The following is an 18,547-nucleotide window of genomic DNA, read 5'->3' on the forward strand; positions in this document are numbered from 1 at the left end:
TATTTTAATGACTCAAAAGTTAGGTACTCTATAAATAAAAAGCATCATCCTCATGATCATTTATGTCTGGCATTTTCCTTCTGTTTTCAGCTGTGACTGCGGAAGTGTATTTTATCTACTTATTGATGTTCTTTTGATTTTCTATTAAATATTATCTTTAGAGCATATTTTACAAATCCTATAAACAAGTGTTAAATGAGGTTTTAAAATATACCACCAGGAACAATATTGTATACTTCAATATTGTACTTCTACATTTTAAATAAGTATCCTTAGTTATTTTGATGCACACTCAAGTTTGAGAATCACTGTCGTGATTCCTTACTCAAAGTCTAGTAGAAAAGACAAACTTGTGAACACATTATTTTAGCCTAATACTATAGGTACCATGTGAATCTCTCTCTCCTGAGCCAGTCCCACATATGGCTGTTAATAGTACTCTGAAGCTGAGGACCAGAAAAAGAATAATGCATGTGGTATGCTTTTATTTTCAGGTACTAGAGAAAAAAATGCTACACATTAACTGTTCTAATATTGAAGTTTTAATTTGTATTCTGTAGTAATTTACTCAGTTACATAAATAACAATGCTGTCTAATTCTTTTAGTCACCTAGGTGTATATAAAATTACCAGTTCATACTGAAGAGTAGACTCAGGGCTTTTATTATTCTCAGTAACATGTTCTGTGGATGTTTTATTTATGTGTAGTAGGCATGTGCTTAAACTTGTTGCAAGCTAGAATTATTCTGGCACTGAGTTAGAACTTTAAGGGCAACTGATGATTTGTTTTTGTGTTAAGGTGATCTTCATCTAGGCCCTGCAAAGCTATTAAACTTTGTAAATTTATAAATAAGAGTATGTATCAACATTACCCCCAGCTTGGTTGCTTGTTAAGGGATATGGCTCTTAAGCAATAACAAAAAAGAGCTGTGTTAGCTTCTTGCAGGGATCATATCTTCTGCCTGGGATTCAATGTTTACCAAAAGTTTGATCAAAACAAATAGTATTTTGAAAGGATTGTCTGAAAAATGTGCAGGGTGTCTATTCCTATAGGCATTCTATGATTTTATCCTTAAGTTTAACAGAGCTCTTTGGGAGTTGTATGTATACTTGGGCTACCTGGTTCTGTACTCTGTAGAACCGCTTTTACTGAATCTCATTTTGGCATTATGCTGTTGACTCAATATGAGTGATGGTATACAAAGCAGCCCTATGAAACTTTTGTTTTACTTACTGTAAAAATGTTATTCGGGATATTGAGAATACATGGGAGAAATTTCTTTCTTATTTCAGTGCTAGGAACCAAGAATAGTTGCTGTTTGTTCCTCCCTGAGCAATGATCTGTATTTATCTTAATGGGCAGTGAATCACATGATTTATTATTTCTTGCTTCATGTTGGTTGTTATAAAGCTTGTAACTGAATTTTTTGCCCACTTCTGTTAAGTGGTGGCTTTGTAGTTCCAACTTGTTTTGTGTTCTACACTCACTCCTAGTTTTGTCTTAATTTTTTACTTATATATATATATTTTTTTAATCTGAAATAGTCATTTATAGAAAAGTTGAAAGAAGCGTACAAGGAATTCCCATTATACCCTTTACTCAGATTCCCTTAATATTAACATTTTCCTGTACCGGTATCTGCTTTCTCTCTCTATATATACACACAGATTTCTCCTATTTGCTTTTAATTTCTTTACCAAACGTATCTGTACAAATGCCTGTGAAATGCTTTTTGGGAGGAATAAAGCAGTGTATTACTAAATAATAATAGTAGGTAAGGATGTGTTAATTCTATACCTATGTTGAAAAAAGAGACCTATAGAAAAACCTGTTTCAGATGGAAGGAAGATAAATTGTGTGTGTGTCTCTGTGTCTGTTTGTGTGTCTGAGTGACAGAGAGACACACACACACAGAGGGAGAAAAAGAGAGAGAGGAGAGACAGACAGCACGCATGCATTTTAAGAGGATCCTTGTAACACTTTGAATGGCAGAAGAGGGGAAATGCCAAAGGCTTTTTGATTTAAATAAAAATTAGGGCATTGTCTTCTTAAATAGAAACAGATAATAAATACTAAAGCATGAAGAACTGTTTGGGAATGTATTTGATTTAGTAATTAAGTAATCAGAGTAGGACGGTAAGCAGAGAGTCTTAATTCAGAAATGTTTACTTTTTATGAAGTTAATCATAAAATAATTTCAGATTTGATAGTTTTCATACTAAATATTTTTCATTTATTTTAACTACTCCTCAATAATAAGATTCTTTTGGGAGATGGGAATAGAGTGACAATTGTTTATGTACCTGTTCTTTCGTCAAGGCAAAACCAAAAACATACACTTTATTATACAATATAGAAGACATTCTAACTGTGGATTCCTATTTCAGATACTTAGATATGATCTTATGTTATTAATGGCTCTAAACATTTTGTACACAGAATAGGAAAAAATTGAACAAAAATGAACTTAAAGAATATTATAAATTATAAAAATGTTATTTATGTTCTAAAAATAATTGTAAAAATGTATAGCTTAAACCTTAAAACATAAATCAGTTACAAAAATATAAAATAAAAGATTGCTCTCTGGCCTATGTGAAAGTAAAACATAGTTGAATGGAAGGGAGCTAAAGAATTCAGTCTAAATTGTATTCATTTCTTATTTAATGCAGTTTGCTAGAGGAATCTGCATACAAAAAAAGCCTTCTGAGGGCTTCCCTGGTGGCCCAGTGGTTGAGAGTCCGCCTGCCGATGCAGGGGACACGGGTTTGTGCCCCGGTCCGGGAAGATCCCACATGCCGTGGAGCGGCTAGGCCCGTGAGCCATGGCCGCTGAGCCTGCGCGTCCGGAGCCTGTGCTCCGCAACGGGAGAGGCCACAACAGTGAGAGGCTGGCGTACCGGAAAAAAAAAAAGAGTTATTGTCTTCTTTGGTTTCAGATAGACCTATTGAAGACTCTCAGGAGGCTATTGGAATTTCCATATCAAGAAGCAGAGTTAATAAAGGCAAATGTGAATTACCCTAATAGTTATTCAGTTTTTGCTGGGTAGCTTTCAGAATGACTTGCCACTTTACAGAGTGGGTAGAGAGACTAGAAGGTAGCAAACCTGTGAGTTGCAACCTCTATTTTTGTCCCTGGTGTCATCACATGGACCTTATCAGTCTTTAAAGCCTGTACCCAAGGCTTAACCACCCCTGGGGATTCTATGGTCCTACTGATTGGAAGTTCTCCATCTTTGTGTCTAAGCATAATATGAGCCTTTTTTTAAAAAAAAGAAAGTATCATGATAGCCTTAGAGATTACCAGTACTAGTATGTTCATTGGTTAATCCTTTCTGAAGAGAGTAATAGTGGTAAGTGAGAAAATAGGCTCTGTAAAAGGACTATGCTAAAGAAACATAAGTAGTAATCTTTTAGTTACTGTAGTTGTTATTTTCTTAAAGGTTATTATTGTTTGATGTGTCCTTTGCATACAAATTTTTTACTTTGCCACTAAAAAAACTGGTAAAAAGATTTGAGATTCCAAATTTTCCATGTGGATTGGGAGAGTTATTAGACTATAAAAAATAATTTATATATATATATTTTTCAAAGATATTCCAGGCCAAGCTTCTAGCTAGAAATTAAACCTTTGAAATGACATAAAACAATCCTATGCTACATTTAAAGGAAGTTATCCATTGCTCTATGAAAATTATGTTGTGAACAGTTTCCACATTTGATACTTTTAAAAGTTGAATCCATCTTGAACCTTGGCCATTTGTTACTGAAAGTGCAAGAAAAATGTCAGTGTGGATATATCTCATGGAATCTTAGAACGGGGGTGGAGGGCTTAGAGATAATCTAATTTCATTTTTCCATATTTTAGGTGTGAAGAAACTGATACAGAGGGGCTTAGTGACCTGCTGAAGGTCACAAATTTGCAGAACTGGGATTTCATTACAGACCTCTTAACCTATTCCATGTATCTTAAAGTCAGTATTAACGTAAAACTAAGATTTTAGTTATCTGCTATACCACAAAACCATTTTATTTAATATTTGTATCCAAGTTGAGTTTAGGTTTCTCTCTCTTTTAGGGAATAGTCTTTATGTTTTGTTTTGCAGGTATACTAGTGAATTTTTGCACTCTAAAACCTTTTAGATTAATTTAAAAAACTGTCAGCAACTCTGTGTCTCTGTATCTATTATCTATTTTATAGAAATAGGGGACATGTCATCTAAGTTTGTGTGTGCAAATGTGAAGTAAAGTGTAATTAAATTGCACCTGTAGAATGAGTTCCGAGTCAGTAATACCTCTGGGAACAAAGCTCGTTTACAGACAGTTTCCTGAAGTTAAATACCCAATGTACTCTTCAGCTGGAAATGTGTGTAAGATACACATCATCTGGAAAGATACAGGAAACAAAACAGAAAACATTTTTCTACCTTTATACAAAACTATAATGCATGAAATATTGACACTTGAAAATATACTTCAATTCTAATGAAGTATAAAATTCTAATGAATTTTTCTTAGGAAAAATGAGTTTGAACTGGAGCAGTTAACCTAGCCAATAAAGTAGGTGTTCTGTAGGAGTTGTTCCACGTGTAGATGTATTTCTGGTGTATCTGTGGGGAGGAAGGTGATCTCCGCGTCTTACTCTCCCGCCATTTCCCCTCGTCCCCCCTAGCCAGTAAAGTAACCATTGAGTTGATCAGGGTAGGAGAGAGTATTGCCAGCATGAAATGAGAAACTAAAATGATTACTCTTCTTGGAAAATTGAAGGCTAATGCGTGTTTTGAATATAAAGCAACCGTTAAGTGGGTAAATACTGTAAAAAAAAAAAAGTGTGTATTTATCAAATTCAGGAATGCCAGACAAGGCATTTTAAAACATTGAACACATATAAGTTTAGAAACGATAAAAGAAAGCACTGTCTCCCCACAAGAGTTGGCCAATTTATGGAACTCAGTATCCCAGCTATCAGATGAAAACGAAGAATTTAAAAAGATAAACTCATGGATGTTTTATTCATGTGAATTGAGAGGGAGAAAAGATATTGTTGAGGGACTTGTCCTTAACTTTTTGCAGTTCAAGGAAAACAGTCATATCATGTGGTAACAGGCAGAATATTTGACTGACTAGACCAAGATCCTGATTCAGGGTGAAAATTCTTATGAGCAAAAGCAATCTTTTTTATATGTATCTCCTTTCTTTTCCAATATTAGGGAAAAGGAATCATCAGCTGTGTGAAGGTGGAGGGGAACTTATTGCAAATTTAATGTTCATGTTGAAAACTATGCAAATGCCAAGTAATGAAGGAAAAAGCCAGTAAAAGACGAGACTCAGAAACCTAGTAGGATTTTGTACAAATTCTAGATTGAACAACCATAAAACTGTGACCATATTAATATAGTGAAGCTCAAAGTATTATAATAATTTTAATGCTAAAATAGTAAAAACGATGCTTTAGGTTTCATAGAAATTGAGCATTTAAATTGGTCACCACCAAGTTGCATATCAAAAAATAAGGATAATGAAAAACAGATATCTATTTTGAAAAGGTCTCTGAATCACTCACATCCCTTGACACCTGTTGAGAGTCCCACATTAAGAGCCAAGTAGGTAGAAAGGAAACTGAATAAAAAGTTAATTCCAGAACTCAGTAGTTAAAACTTGTACAGATTTTTAAAAAATCTTCACTTTTAAGTTGCACTTTGGAAGTGATGCCTCACTCTAAGTCTTCGAAAAATAAATGCGTTTAAAGAGGTGTCAGACTGGGTGGGATACAGTTAATATGGGTTTGTGTGTGTGGCAGGGGAGGAGTGGATTAGAAGACATGTCAATGTTGGAGAAGGCTCAGGCATATGGCATTGAGACACCCAATGCTGGATAATATTATGAATTAAACAAAGTTTATTTCTTTAGATTATTTTAAGAAAAGAGGTACAAAAAAGAAAGGATGATAGGACCTCTTTCTCCCCTCAATTCTAATTCTTTCTTCCCCCAACTCTTAACTCTCTCTCTTCCCTACCCTAACTTCCTCTTTTACTCAAGGGGTTTCCATGCTGTTCTAGGCCTTTTCTTCTAACGAAAGCATTCTGTGATCTGGACCTATTTTTCCACCTTTCCCTGTCTTGCATATAGGAATGAAACTGCATACCTTGTTAATGCCAAGATTGGTTTTATACCCAACCGACTTAACATCTGAAATAAGCCTAAGTGATAGATACTTCTTGCCTAAGACAGTTTATATTTTTCTCTGAAGTTGAAATAATTATTTTTCATTTTGAAATAATTATTTTTAATATTTAAAACATTTTTAAAGATAAAACTTATTTCTTAAATACGTTGGATATATTTAAGCATTCTAGTATTTTTTACCCTAGATTCAAGGGAAAAAGTTAAAACAATAGATTAATAAAATTGCTAAAATTGGGTAATACCTTACTTAGGTTTTAGGTAATTTGTTTTTTATTTTCATACTTTGGAACTCTTCTCCATTTTTCAGATTCTAGACTCCATTCTTTTAGCTTGCTGGTGGACTATGTCCATTATATACACAATTTGATTTTAAGGCAAAAGTTTCCAGACACAGTTTAGAATTCTTGAGTTATCTTTTAAAAACAGTTGTCTTGTGAATAAAATACCTACCTAACTATAAGAAATTTGGACTCCACTACTTCCTTTCTCCTACTGAGTTAATAGGAATATAGTAGGCATGTGACACTTGTTTATTTGAATTTTTTGTGACCTTGTTACCATTTTGTATACTTCGGATTCCCAAATGTCCAATTGGAAGAAGACCCATTCCTTGTCTGCTCTTGTAGGATGTTAGTTTTAATGTCTAATATTGATCTTCTTTAGAAAAGTAGGACTATTATATAAGAAATACATGCTCATTTTATAAAAAGAAGACTAGTCTATTCAGTATGTGTTTATTTCCTCAGGGTAGTGAACATTTGTGGCCACTTAAGGAAGCCATGTATCAGTAACCGTCTGCAGTATAAATAAGCTGTCCTGGATTATAGGTTAATTTTTCTCCTCTGAGTTAGGATATAATTTCTTCATCAACCACTTTCATGTAACCAAAAGGAAATCTTTGAGCTGCTTTTAAAATAACTACAATGCTTAACTCATGCAGTTACCAAATCATACATTTTTCCATTTTTCTGATTAAAATTCCCTAAGCAACATTAGTCTTACTTTTACATTGGCATCCATTCATTTGAATTAATATTTAGTTATACTAAATATAATAATATTTAATTATAATTAATAAAAGCCAACATTTACTGAATGCCTACTATGTGCCAGAGGATTAAGGCTCAGTGCTAAACTTATTTTTGGGACAAGGGTGTGAATTTTGATAGTGAAACAGAGCTGATAATATAATTGTGAATTTGTTGGAATGTTGTAAATAGTGAGATAATATAATTGTGTTTGGCAAATGTTCAGCAGCTCTTTGTTGATGCCTTCCAGATAGATTTATATTAGCCTTGCCTTTCTTTTCTTCATGTATTATTATACCTGCATTTGTAGTCTTGATTCTTTGAATCAATGTGAATATTCTTAAATGGTGACATACTATTGATCATTGTAGACATCATAGTGGTATGAGGTCTAAATGATGTGAGAGTTCATGTTTTTTAAAGATAATTTACTACTTTTTATATCTTGTTACAAATTTTCAATTTCTATCAAGAAGTATTAATTGTTTATATGTTTATGGTGTTATACAAGTCAAATGGTTCTTCTAAGAACTTAAAATCTGAAGTATCTAAAGGGATTACTATTAATACACTTTTTAAAAAAATTCACATGTATATTAAACAAATCCTAGATGTTGGACAAATAGCAAAAGAGGTTTAGAAAAACGAAATTTCAGTCTGAAAATTTGCCTTTTTTCCCTCTAGGAATCAAATAAAAGATTTTGTATTAGAAACATGAATTTAGAATTCAGAATAAGTGTTGCTTGTGAAATCAGATTTTATTGATTTATCAGGTAGAAATTTAATCAGCATTTTTCTTAAAGCAAAAGCTTCAGGTTATGTATATATTCACCTTTGTAAATTCTAATTCCTTTCCTGCTCCTCCTCTTCCACTTCTCCCCCTCCTTTTTTTTTTCTTTTGACCAGTAACTTTTTAAAGTTGAAAACTATGCTAAAGGTACCCATTTCTCTCCAGAATATAAAGTTTCTTCTTAAGATTTAGAGCATATATTTTATATGTAAAGAACATTCATTATGCATCAATGGATATGAGAGGGTCATGGGACTTCTTCTCAACGAGCCTTATCTAGCCAAATAGAGGTAATTAATGCCTCCCCGTGCCCAATTACATCAGACCTGAAGACTGAAAAGTTGCCTCTTCCTTGTGTAGTTTAATTTCATCCAGAATGGACAGTGCCTAAGCGTTTGTTTCCATCATCTGAAAGATACAAAATTATTTATAGGATGTTTGCAGTGAATCTTCTTATTTTTACCACTGTGGACAAACCACTTGGAAATTTTTTCATGACATACAACAATCATGTTATAGTATTTAATTAATATGTTTGCTTTCTCATTCTGAAATGTCATCCAAATGATGCTTTTCACGAAGAAATTTTGTGTAGTTCACTTAAGAACTCTACGTGCCAGTTATATAAAAGACTGAGCACAAGCATACTTCCACAGAAACTAAACTATGGTATTGCTTAGTTGAAGAAGTAAATACTTTGTTTTCAGGAATCTTATTTAGAAAGAAAACTTTCCCAAATGGTTTTATATTAGCTAAAATTTCATATTTCTATGTGATACACTATTTCTATGTTTATTTTTTGTCAGTGTAACCTAGTTTAATTTAAAAAGTGCTGTTAATCATTGTTTTTCTTTTCTTTTAAAAAAACAAATCAAACTACAGTAACCCTCTTTAATTTAGTGGTTAACTAGGACTTGTTCACATAGATGAGATTTCTTTATGTGATTTTTATTTTATGAACAAAAAAATTATACAACTTCTACCCTCAATGGATCAAATGGATACATTGATTGAACAACTATTCAAACATTTACACTGACTTTCCCTAAAATTTTATATGTATTTCAAAATTAGTCCCCATTTTAAATATATTTTAATGATATTGTTTTGTGTTTACTGAGCAAAATTGATCCACCATGGAACTGAAATTAGTGCTTTAATTTGAAGCTTTATTTCTTAAGGAAAAATAACTATGATTTTATAACTACTGGATATTTTTTAAAAACCCAGTTGGTAATTCTGTGATGAATTTGTATATAATAAACTTCCTATCAAAATACTTTGTATCATAAACTATATGAAAACTATTTCTGTTGGTGTATTCCATAGTAACTTTCATTAGATTGGTTATTTTCACTTGTTGGAGTTCTAGTAAAATGCTGAGGCAACTGTAGTATATTTCTAATGAAGTCTGTAAAAATATTGAATTCTGAAATTATTGAGCAACCTACCATCCATGATCATGAATATATGATTTCTAATTGACTTAGCTTTCGGCTTAATCTATAAATTTTTGTAAGTATCTAATATTTGTTTATGATAGTTCTATCAGATCTATCTACCTAGTTTTAGACTCTCAAATGCCCTAGAAAACCCTAAAGCATACACATTCACAAGATTTCTCTGTGAGTATAACCAGGAAGAGAGAATATTTGCTATGTACTCAAATTATAGCATTTGATTTGGGGGGAAAATCATTTTATGTTTTACTAGGTACAAATAGGGATAGGCATTCTTATGTAGGCAAGAATTAATATGCATCAAAATTCTTGAAGAGTTAATCCAATGTAAAGAAGCTTATATCATTTATTTGATATTCCTAACTTCTCTTTCAGGGGTTTATTGCACTTATTTATAACAGTTTCCTAGTCCATTCATTATAAAATGTAGGTCGAAAAATATTGCCCTTTAGAGTTCATTCTGTTACATAATATTACTGTGTATTTGGGAACATAATATATTAAGATATAACGATACAGAACATTATTTTGCTCTTGAGATTCACAGGAGAAGAGGGACTAATCTATGGAATGGATCTGAAACAAAGCTAATAGACTTGGATTTAATTAATTTGGGTAATTAAAAGTATACTGAATCTATGAGATCTGATAACTTGATTTTTCTAAAATGGATTGCTCACTGCTTTTTCCCCTTTACTTTCCGTAGGGAACCAGTTCCCTCCAGTTGCAGCACAGGACCTTCCTTTTGTGTTAAAGGCTGGCTACCTTGAAAAACGCAGAAAAGGTAAATCATATGATTCTAATGAAAAACCTAAAAATCTAAGACTCTAAGAAAACCTGATGATATTATCCAAACCACAAAATACAGCTTTTAGCTCTAAATAATTTTTAATAACAAAATAAAACATTTGGTCAGGTTTTTTGTTGTCAACCTTGGTTATTTGTAGATGATTTTAAAGCTGTTTCCTGCCTCTTGGAGGAGAGCTGTGGGCCATGACTGTATTCTCAAGGATGGGATTTCTCACACTTATCCCACCCAGCTGAGCAGTGGGTTTTCTGTACCTGACCTGGCATACGCCATGTTTGCTACGGTTCAGATCAAGCTTAGCATATTGACTGCCATTTTCTGTTAATCATTCAGTGTTCCTTTCCATTGGCTAAGATAATTGGGAGTTGACCATATGGTCTCACTCTTTCAACCCCAATATAAAAAGAAAATGAAATATGGAGGTGGTGTTATGATACGGGAAATGAAAAGCGGAAAGTCTCTTCATTACCATCCTGCTTATCTCTCAGGTAGTCCCTTTGGGCCTTCCTATTTATATTCCATTTTCTTTTCTTAGCTTTCTTAGCTGAATTTTAAAGCTGAAAGAGATAATAGAAATCTAGGTCAACTCCTCCTCCCTCTTTTTTATGACAGATGAGAAAATGAGACCCTGATGAATCAATTATCTTAAGGCTTTATAGTCAAATACCTTTCTGACTGTTTCCTGTCAGGAAAGTTTGTTAGCCATGTAGTTGATCCCATAAATGTAGCAGTCCCATCTCTGCTGTAGTGTATTCCTTTTTTTTTTTTTTTAACATCTTTATTGGAATATAATTGCTTTACAATGGTGTGTTAGTTTCTGCTTTGTAACAAAGTGAATCAGTTATACATATACATATATCCCCATATCTCTTCCCTCTTGTGTCTCCCTCCCACCCTCCCTCCATATCCCACCCCTCTAGGTGGTCACAAAGCACTGAACTGATCTCCCTGTGCTATGTGGCTGCTTCCCACTAGCTATCTATTTTACATTTGGTCGTGTATATATGTCCATGCCACTCTCTCACTTTGTCCCAGCTTACCCTTCCCCCTCCCCATATCCTCAAGTCCATTCTCTAGTAGGTCTGTGTCTTTATTCCTGTCTTACCCCTAGGTTCTTCATGACATTTTTTTTTTCTTAAATTCCATATATATGTGTTAGCATACAGTATTTGTCTCTCTCTTTCTGACTTACTTCACTCTGTATGACAGACTCTAGGTCCATCCACCTCACTACGAATAACTCAATTTCGTTTCTTTTTATGGCTGAGTAATATTCCATTGTATATATGTGCCACATCTTCTTTATCCATTCATCTGTCGATGGACACTTAGGTTGCTGCCATGTCCTGGCTATTGTAAATAGAGCTGCAATGAACATTGTGGTACATGACTCTTTTTGAATGATGGTTTTCTCAGGGTATCTGCCCAGTATTGGGATTGCTGGGTCGTATGGTAGTTCTAATTTTAGTTTTTTAAGGAACCTCCATATTGTTCTCCATAGTGGCTGTATCAATTTACATTCCTAGTGTATTCCTTTTAGCTTTGTTTTATGTTTTGTTTTTTGTTTGTCTCTTGGAAAAGAAGATACAAATTATTTAGTCATAGAATTTTACAGCTAAAAGGAGCCTTAGAAATCATATTAACTAACTTTTCCTTTTTCAATAAGGGAATTGCATTATATTTATAAAGGTAATATATATTATCTAAACTGTTCTTTTTCCCTCTTTATTGTAGATCACAGCTTTCTGGGATTTGAATGGCAGAAACGGTGGTGTGCTCTCAGTAAAACAGTGTTCTATTATTATGGAAGTGATAAAGGTAGTATCGGCCTTCAGTTATATCAGCATGAGGGTTTTGCGGGGGGCATTTTACTCCACCCCCATACCTTTTGGGTGCAGAATGAGCTGAAGACAAATGGAGAAAGAATAACTAAAAATTTTAATATTATAGCCTAAGGGTAATTAATAATTCTGTTATTTGACAAATGCTCCAAATTCCAGAATGCCCTAAAAGTTAACACAATTGTGTTTTATTGAAATAGGAAAGAGAAAAATAACTTTCATCCGTGTGGCCTTTTATCTCAGGAATTATTGATATTTATCATCCAGGCGGTAGTTGTAGAATTTCTTTAGGGTTGTGGGAGTTTTGAAGGGAGGAAAGGATGTTTTTTCCTTCAAATATTTTAAAAGAAAAATTTAGATAAAATGAAACGTGCGCAACACCTTTCTCCGCTTCCTTTATGGATTTAAGTAACAGCAAACATCCATCAAGGTTACTGTTCTAAGCACCTTAGCTGTCTAAGCAGTTTAGCTATACTAACGTGGTTAGCTCCAGCTTTGTGAGGTAGGTACCATCATTAGTCCCACTTATTTTACTGTTTGGAAAACTGAGGACAGGGAGGTTAAGTCACTTGTTCAAGGTCACAGAGCTGGTAATGGCAGTTTGGGTATTTGAACTGAGGCATAATGGTTAGAGTCCGTGCTCTTAACCACTATTATCACTATGTTAATTTAGAAACAGTGATACATTTTGTAACTTCACTTGCTAATTAATAACTTACTCATAGTTCACATAATTTTAAGTTCATCGTTTGAACAAATAAAGCCATAAAATACTGAAATTTAAAGAATATAAGCTTTCTTAGTTTTGCTTTTATCTAGGAAAAGTGGGTCGGAAGTTGAATCTTATAAAGTAAGGGTTGTATATAAATAGCTGACATTCATTTCCAGAAAGGACACTTAAGGAGAAAAAAAAGATTTAAAAGTCCAGTATCACTGAATATAAACTTTCCCATGAAGTTGTTTCTTATCAGTGTTGTTTGGAAGTTTATATTTCATTTGACATTATTTGCAGTTTTTAGGGTTTTCTTCCTTATTATAAAATCAGGCAGATATGATTATTGTATTTCAGATAAATTTTAAATACATGCATGATGCTAGAAGTTGGTCTCACCTTTTGGTTAATGGGATTATCAAATTGAGAATTAACTTAGTGGCGAGTTTGCATTCTGTCACTAATTTACAATATGTTCGTAAGTAGAAATGGAGTCAGTGAAGTGTAAACTATAAACAGCTATCAACAGGTAGCCTTCTTTCTTCTGCTAAGGCTTAAGTAGGTGATTTTATCAGAAAATTTAGAGTCCAAGTTCAATTATGATTATCATAGGTCATAAACATGTGTTACTATTATAGAAATAAAATTTTGTACCGTATTTGTGAATTGAGATCAAGATTTTGCTTTTTCATAAAGAAATGTCTTCTATTTCATAAGACCAGGGGAGGGAGGTTTAAAATCCTTGTGACTTTGGTTCAGTTAGTCTTCTCATTTCTAATTTCTTTAAAAATCAGTGAATACGTATGTCTGTTTCCTTCACTCCTAGTCCTAACTGGTATATACCAACAGTTAGGTCAAAGATTAGCAAGAGTTTTCCCAAAATCTAGGGAATGTTTATATTTATTTCAAAGGCTAATAAATAAATTCTAGTTATTTGGGGGAGATACTAGTTAAATTCCCATTTCTATTCTTACTTGATGAGGCCTTGTGGTAATAACATTCTTTGTAATTTGTATTTTAAGTACTTTGTGATCCATTTAGCCACTCTACCACCGCGGCTTTTAAAAAATTATTATTCTCGCATTCCCTTTTTACGTGGATCTTTGAGGAGCTGGTTTATATTTCCTTAAACTCTTCCCTATCTGTCACTATGAAGCCTCCTGTTTCCATTGAGATTTCAGATCTGTTTTTAGTGGTTCTTTGGAATTCTTGGCCAGTTCTGCTTTTAGGGACTTGGGGGGGAAAGAAATCTATATTTAGACAGTTTTTAACTGCTTGTTTGGCATGATCTTAATTTCCTTCCTTTGTGTCCTTTTCTTTCCAAGAAAATGTACATGTCACATGAAATTTTTTTCTTTTGTGAAATCAGATAGCTGATTTGTACATTGTTTACTGTATATGTGAACCACTTTACCTAAACTTTGGAAAGAGCTATTTAGATATATGAGAACTATAATCCTCCAACTAAGTAGGATTTAGATAAATGGATTGTAGAGGCACAGAGTTGATACCACTTACTAGGTTAAATTGTACTTTGTTACTGTTTGACAGATACATAGTTCACATTTTCTAACTTACAATATGTGCCAAAAAACATTTTGACCCATCAAGATAATAATGGCTTAGAAAGAGTAGTTCCAGCCTGTAGGGTAAATAATACTCTTACCTTTGTACCCCTAAATATTATCTGTATTTATTATTCATGGCCATTTGGGGACTTTAAGTTTTATATACACACACACACACACACACACACACCCATATATCTTAACAAAACATACTTTATCACTTTCTGAAATCACATCCTTCCTTTCATCTGTTTCCTCTTCATTTGAATCTCATTGTCATGAATCTCATTTATCAAACTTCTTGGGTCCTAGATGCTCAGACTGCCATTAAGGTAGTCCTTCACTCACTGATTTATTCCTTTTTTAATTTGGTAAACATTTATTGGGTACTTGATAGATCCTGGGCATGGGGGATCCAAAGATAATCCTGCCTTATAGGTACTCTCAGTTGGAGTTGTGTGGGTATCAGTAAGAGAAGAGAGGAAGTCATGGGATCACTCGGGGCTGGGCAGGTAATTTCAATGCGGTACAATAAGTGATTTAAATAAAATATCTTTGGATCACAAAGGGGGGGTGGGTAATTTCCTGAGGGAGTTAAAGAATACTTCCTAGTGGAGAGGACCCTTCATTGGGCCTTAAAAAATGAGGAGTTTGTTGGATGAAAAAGGGTAAAATGGGCCTTCCAGGCAGCAGAATGGCAAAGATTCTGAGTTTCAAAAGGCCTTGGATGAGATCAGAATTGGAATCAAGGCAGAGCATACAGTGAATGAGGGGAGAGTGTATAAAAGGCTAAAAAAGTGGGTTAGGATCAGATTGACAAGAGCCTTATGGGAATAAGGTCCTTGCTAGCTATTTTATCTTGAATATGGCTTTTAAGCACAGGGCTCTATGACCAGAATTGGTTTTTAGGAAATAATTGTGATAATATTGTGGGACATGGATTGGAATGGTTAGAGACTGGGTCAGCAGGATCATTTAAGGGGACACTGAACTAGTCTGTGCAAGAGAGGTTATCATAGGAAGCTGAGAGGCACATGGAGGATTTAGTGCAGGCCCCTCCAGCTCCAAAGCCATGTTCTTTCCACAACTTGGTAGTTAGCAGCCCTTCCAACACACCTGTAAATGATGGCCCATTTAGGAACCTGTTCCAAACTCATGTTTTCAGGGGTTTTTTTTGGTTTTGTTTTTGTTTTTTGCAGTACGCGGGCCTCTCACTGTTGTGGCCTCTCCCGTTGCAGAGCACAGGCTCCGGACGCGCAGGCTCAGCAGCCATGGCTCACGGGCCCAGCCGCTCTGCAGCATGTGGGATCTTCCCGGACTGGGGCACGAACCCATGTCCCCTGCACCGGCAGGCGGACTCTCAACCACTGTGCCACCAGGGAAGCCCTCAGGGTTTTGTTTTTTGTTTTTCTGTTTAACCTCCATATGATCTTGAATCAGCATTATGAAACTTACCTCCTCCTACTTTTTAAGGGGGGAATAGTTTGTAGTATCTCTTTCCTTCCCACTTAAGGAGTTTTGCTGCCCCTACCCCAAGTACCCAATTAAAGAAAATTCTAGTGCCATCTAGTATGTGGCAGCTGCAGGTAGCCTTGGTCCTACCAAGAGTCATTCTAAATGTATATCAAAAGTTATTTATTGGGCTTCCCTGGTGGTGCAGTGGTTGAGAGTTCGCCTGCCAATGCAGGCGACATGAGTTCGAGCCCTGGTCCGGGAAGATCCCACATGCCACGGAGCAACTGAGCCCGTGCGTCAGAACTACTGAGCCCGCGATCTAGAGCCCGTGCTCTGCAACAAGAGAAGCCACGGCAATGAGAAGCCCGCATGAAGCAACGAAGACCCAACGCAACCAAAAATAAAAAATAAATAAATCAAATAAATTAAAAAAAAAAAAAAAGTTATTTATTATATCATGTGGTTGTAACTTTTTCATTGTAGTACCTTTTCAATGTATAATAAAAGTCAGTAGAAAATTGGGCTTAATACAGATCATTTAAACTAACAAAACTTTTACATTGGCGGGGAAGTAAAATTTTTCATTGAAATTGACCTCTCTGCTCTCTCACTTCGCTCATTATTTCACCACTGATAGGAAAAATAGGACGTAGCTGTTCAGTGTGGATGACAAGTATAAAGTGTTTTGATGTTGAAATAGCATCATAGTTCTCTTTTAGTATTTAAAATTATTGTTAAAGTGACAGGGTTTGTATAATTGGAAGTTCTGTTGTTTTATAACAACAACTTTAGTAACAGCCATAAAAGCTTACCTTTTTTCCTGGTTCATTTGATAGAGGCAAATTCCTGGGTCAGGGCATCAGCATTTTATAATTATATCATGAATATATACAAAATATGTCAATTAAATCTGATATTAAAAAAATTCATACTGTAATTTTCTTTGTGTAAAGAAGGATAATATCTTTGTTATTCCTTAAGAAATAGAAATAATTTTGACATGATAGAAATGAAATAATTCTGATATGCAAATACTAACTTAAAACTCTATCAAAATGAATGTTAAATAAAAGACCTTTATTACCCTGTAGCAGTACAGAGAAGTTAAAATGTACATCTGATACTTAGAAGGACTTCATCAATATGGGGAAATATTCATGTACAAACTAAGTCCTATTTAAAGGTCTCATGATGATGAGTCCTGTTGGTTTGCAATAAACCAGGACACAGTTTGATTTAAAATATATCTATACATCTGTATATAGATTGAAGAGATGTGTGTGTGTGTATACATAGATAGATTGAAAGTAATATATTTTTAATAGATCTGCACTGCTGTAAGTACACAGATATATAGATGCTACTGTACCTGTCTGTGTGTAATAGATACAGCAACATCTGTAGCAGTAAATATTCTTTGAAAATCTATGTGCCGGGTATTATTAGTGCCAAGTGGTATCACACACTGGCTCAGAGGAGTGGGCACAGAGGACCCATGAAACAGTATGATATGCAGGAGCCGGCTCACTGGCACAGTGGGTGAGTGAGGGCTGGTGAGACTGGAAGAGGAGGCGCCAAGCTGGTAAATTCCCTGGTCAGGAGTTTGGCCTTTTTTGTCTAAGGGACAGTTAATGTTTCTAAGCATTGCAGGTAAGTAGATGGCATGACAAACTTTGGATGTTGGAAAGATCACGTTGACAGCTGTCAGAAGAAGGTAAGACTGGAGGCAAGATGTGTTTTGAAACTGAGAGTGCCTGGGAATCCAGAGAGTTGTTTAGCACCTTAAGTGCATGAAGGAGCCGCAGGTTATGTTTTTAGCCATTCTCACGTTGCATGACGTTGCATGGGTAGCAGCAGTGTCATTAATTCTGTAATTATTGTAGGAGGCCCTAGGAGGATAACATGTATAAGATATTCTCTGTATAATGTTTATCTTTTTTTTTTAATTTATTTATTTTATTTATGTATTTTTTGGCTGCATTGGGTCTTTGTTGCTGCGTGTGGGTTTCTCTAGTTGCGACGAGTGGGGGCTGCTCTTAGTTGCGGTGCGCGGGCATCTCATTGCGGTGGCTTCTCTTGTTGTGCAGCACAGGCTCTAGGCACGCAGGGCTCAGTAGTTGTGGCTCGTGGGCTCTAGAGCGCAGGCTTAGTAGTTGTGGTGCACGGGCTTAGTTGCTCTGCGGCATGTGGGATCTTCCTGGACCAGGGCTCGAACCCGTGTCCCCTGCATTGGCAGTCAGATTCTTAACCACTGTGCCACCAGGGAAGCCCCTGTGTAATGTTTATCTTAACAATAGCTGTATGTATAGTCTAATAGACCATATCATAATTATTATCTGAATTTCAGTTGTGGGAGAAAACAGTAGGTATAGCCAAAAAAACTAGAAACATGGTTTTAAATTCTGGTCTACGAGAAATTTAATTTCTTGTAATTTATTTATTCTCCATTCACAGCTACCTCATACTACACTGTTTTTTAAATCAAGTTTATTCCTATGGTTGAAAGTATGTGGCGGTATACAAAAACCACTTGGTTCTTATGCTTGCAGTGTACTTTTTTTTTTTTTTGGCCGCTGTGTTTTGCAGGATCTTAGTTCCCTGACTGGGGATTGAACCCAGGCTTTTGACAGTGAAAGTGTGGAGTCCTAAGCACTGGACCACCAGGGAATTCCCACTTGCAGTGTACTTTTATTTAAAAA

The 18,547-nt window shown here is 34.9% G+C and overlaps 1 protein-coding gene across 2 annotated transcripts in view; it reads left to right on the top strand.

Annotated features, from left to right (window-relative positions):
• The window catches only part of SKAP2 (src kinase associated phosphoprotein 2), a 161,907-nt gene that overhangs the window by 71,624 nt on the left and 71,736 nt on the right, over positions 1 to 18,547 (top strand). For both annotated transcript variants that reach the window (XM_032642409.1, XM_032642410.1), the window contains exons 5-6: positions 10,171 to 10,248; positions 12,007 to 12,090. In XM_032642409.1, coding sequence (XP_032498300.1) covers positions 10,171 to 10,248; positions 12,007 to 12,090 — 162 coding nt within the window. The remainder of the gene's footprint in view (positions 1 to 10,170; positions 10,249 to 12,006; positions 12,091 to 18,547) is intronic.

The sequence above is a fragment of the Phocoena sinus genome, chromosome 9 (assembly GCF_008692025.1).
Source record: "Phocoena sinus isolate mPhoSin1 chromosome 9, mPhoSin1.pri, whole genome shotgun sequence".
Lineage (NCBI taxonomy): Eukaryota > Metazoa > Chordata > Mammalia > Artiodactyla > Phocoenidae > Phocoena > Phocoena sinus.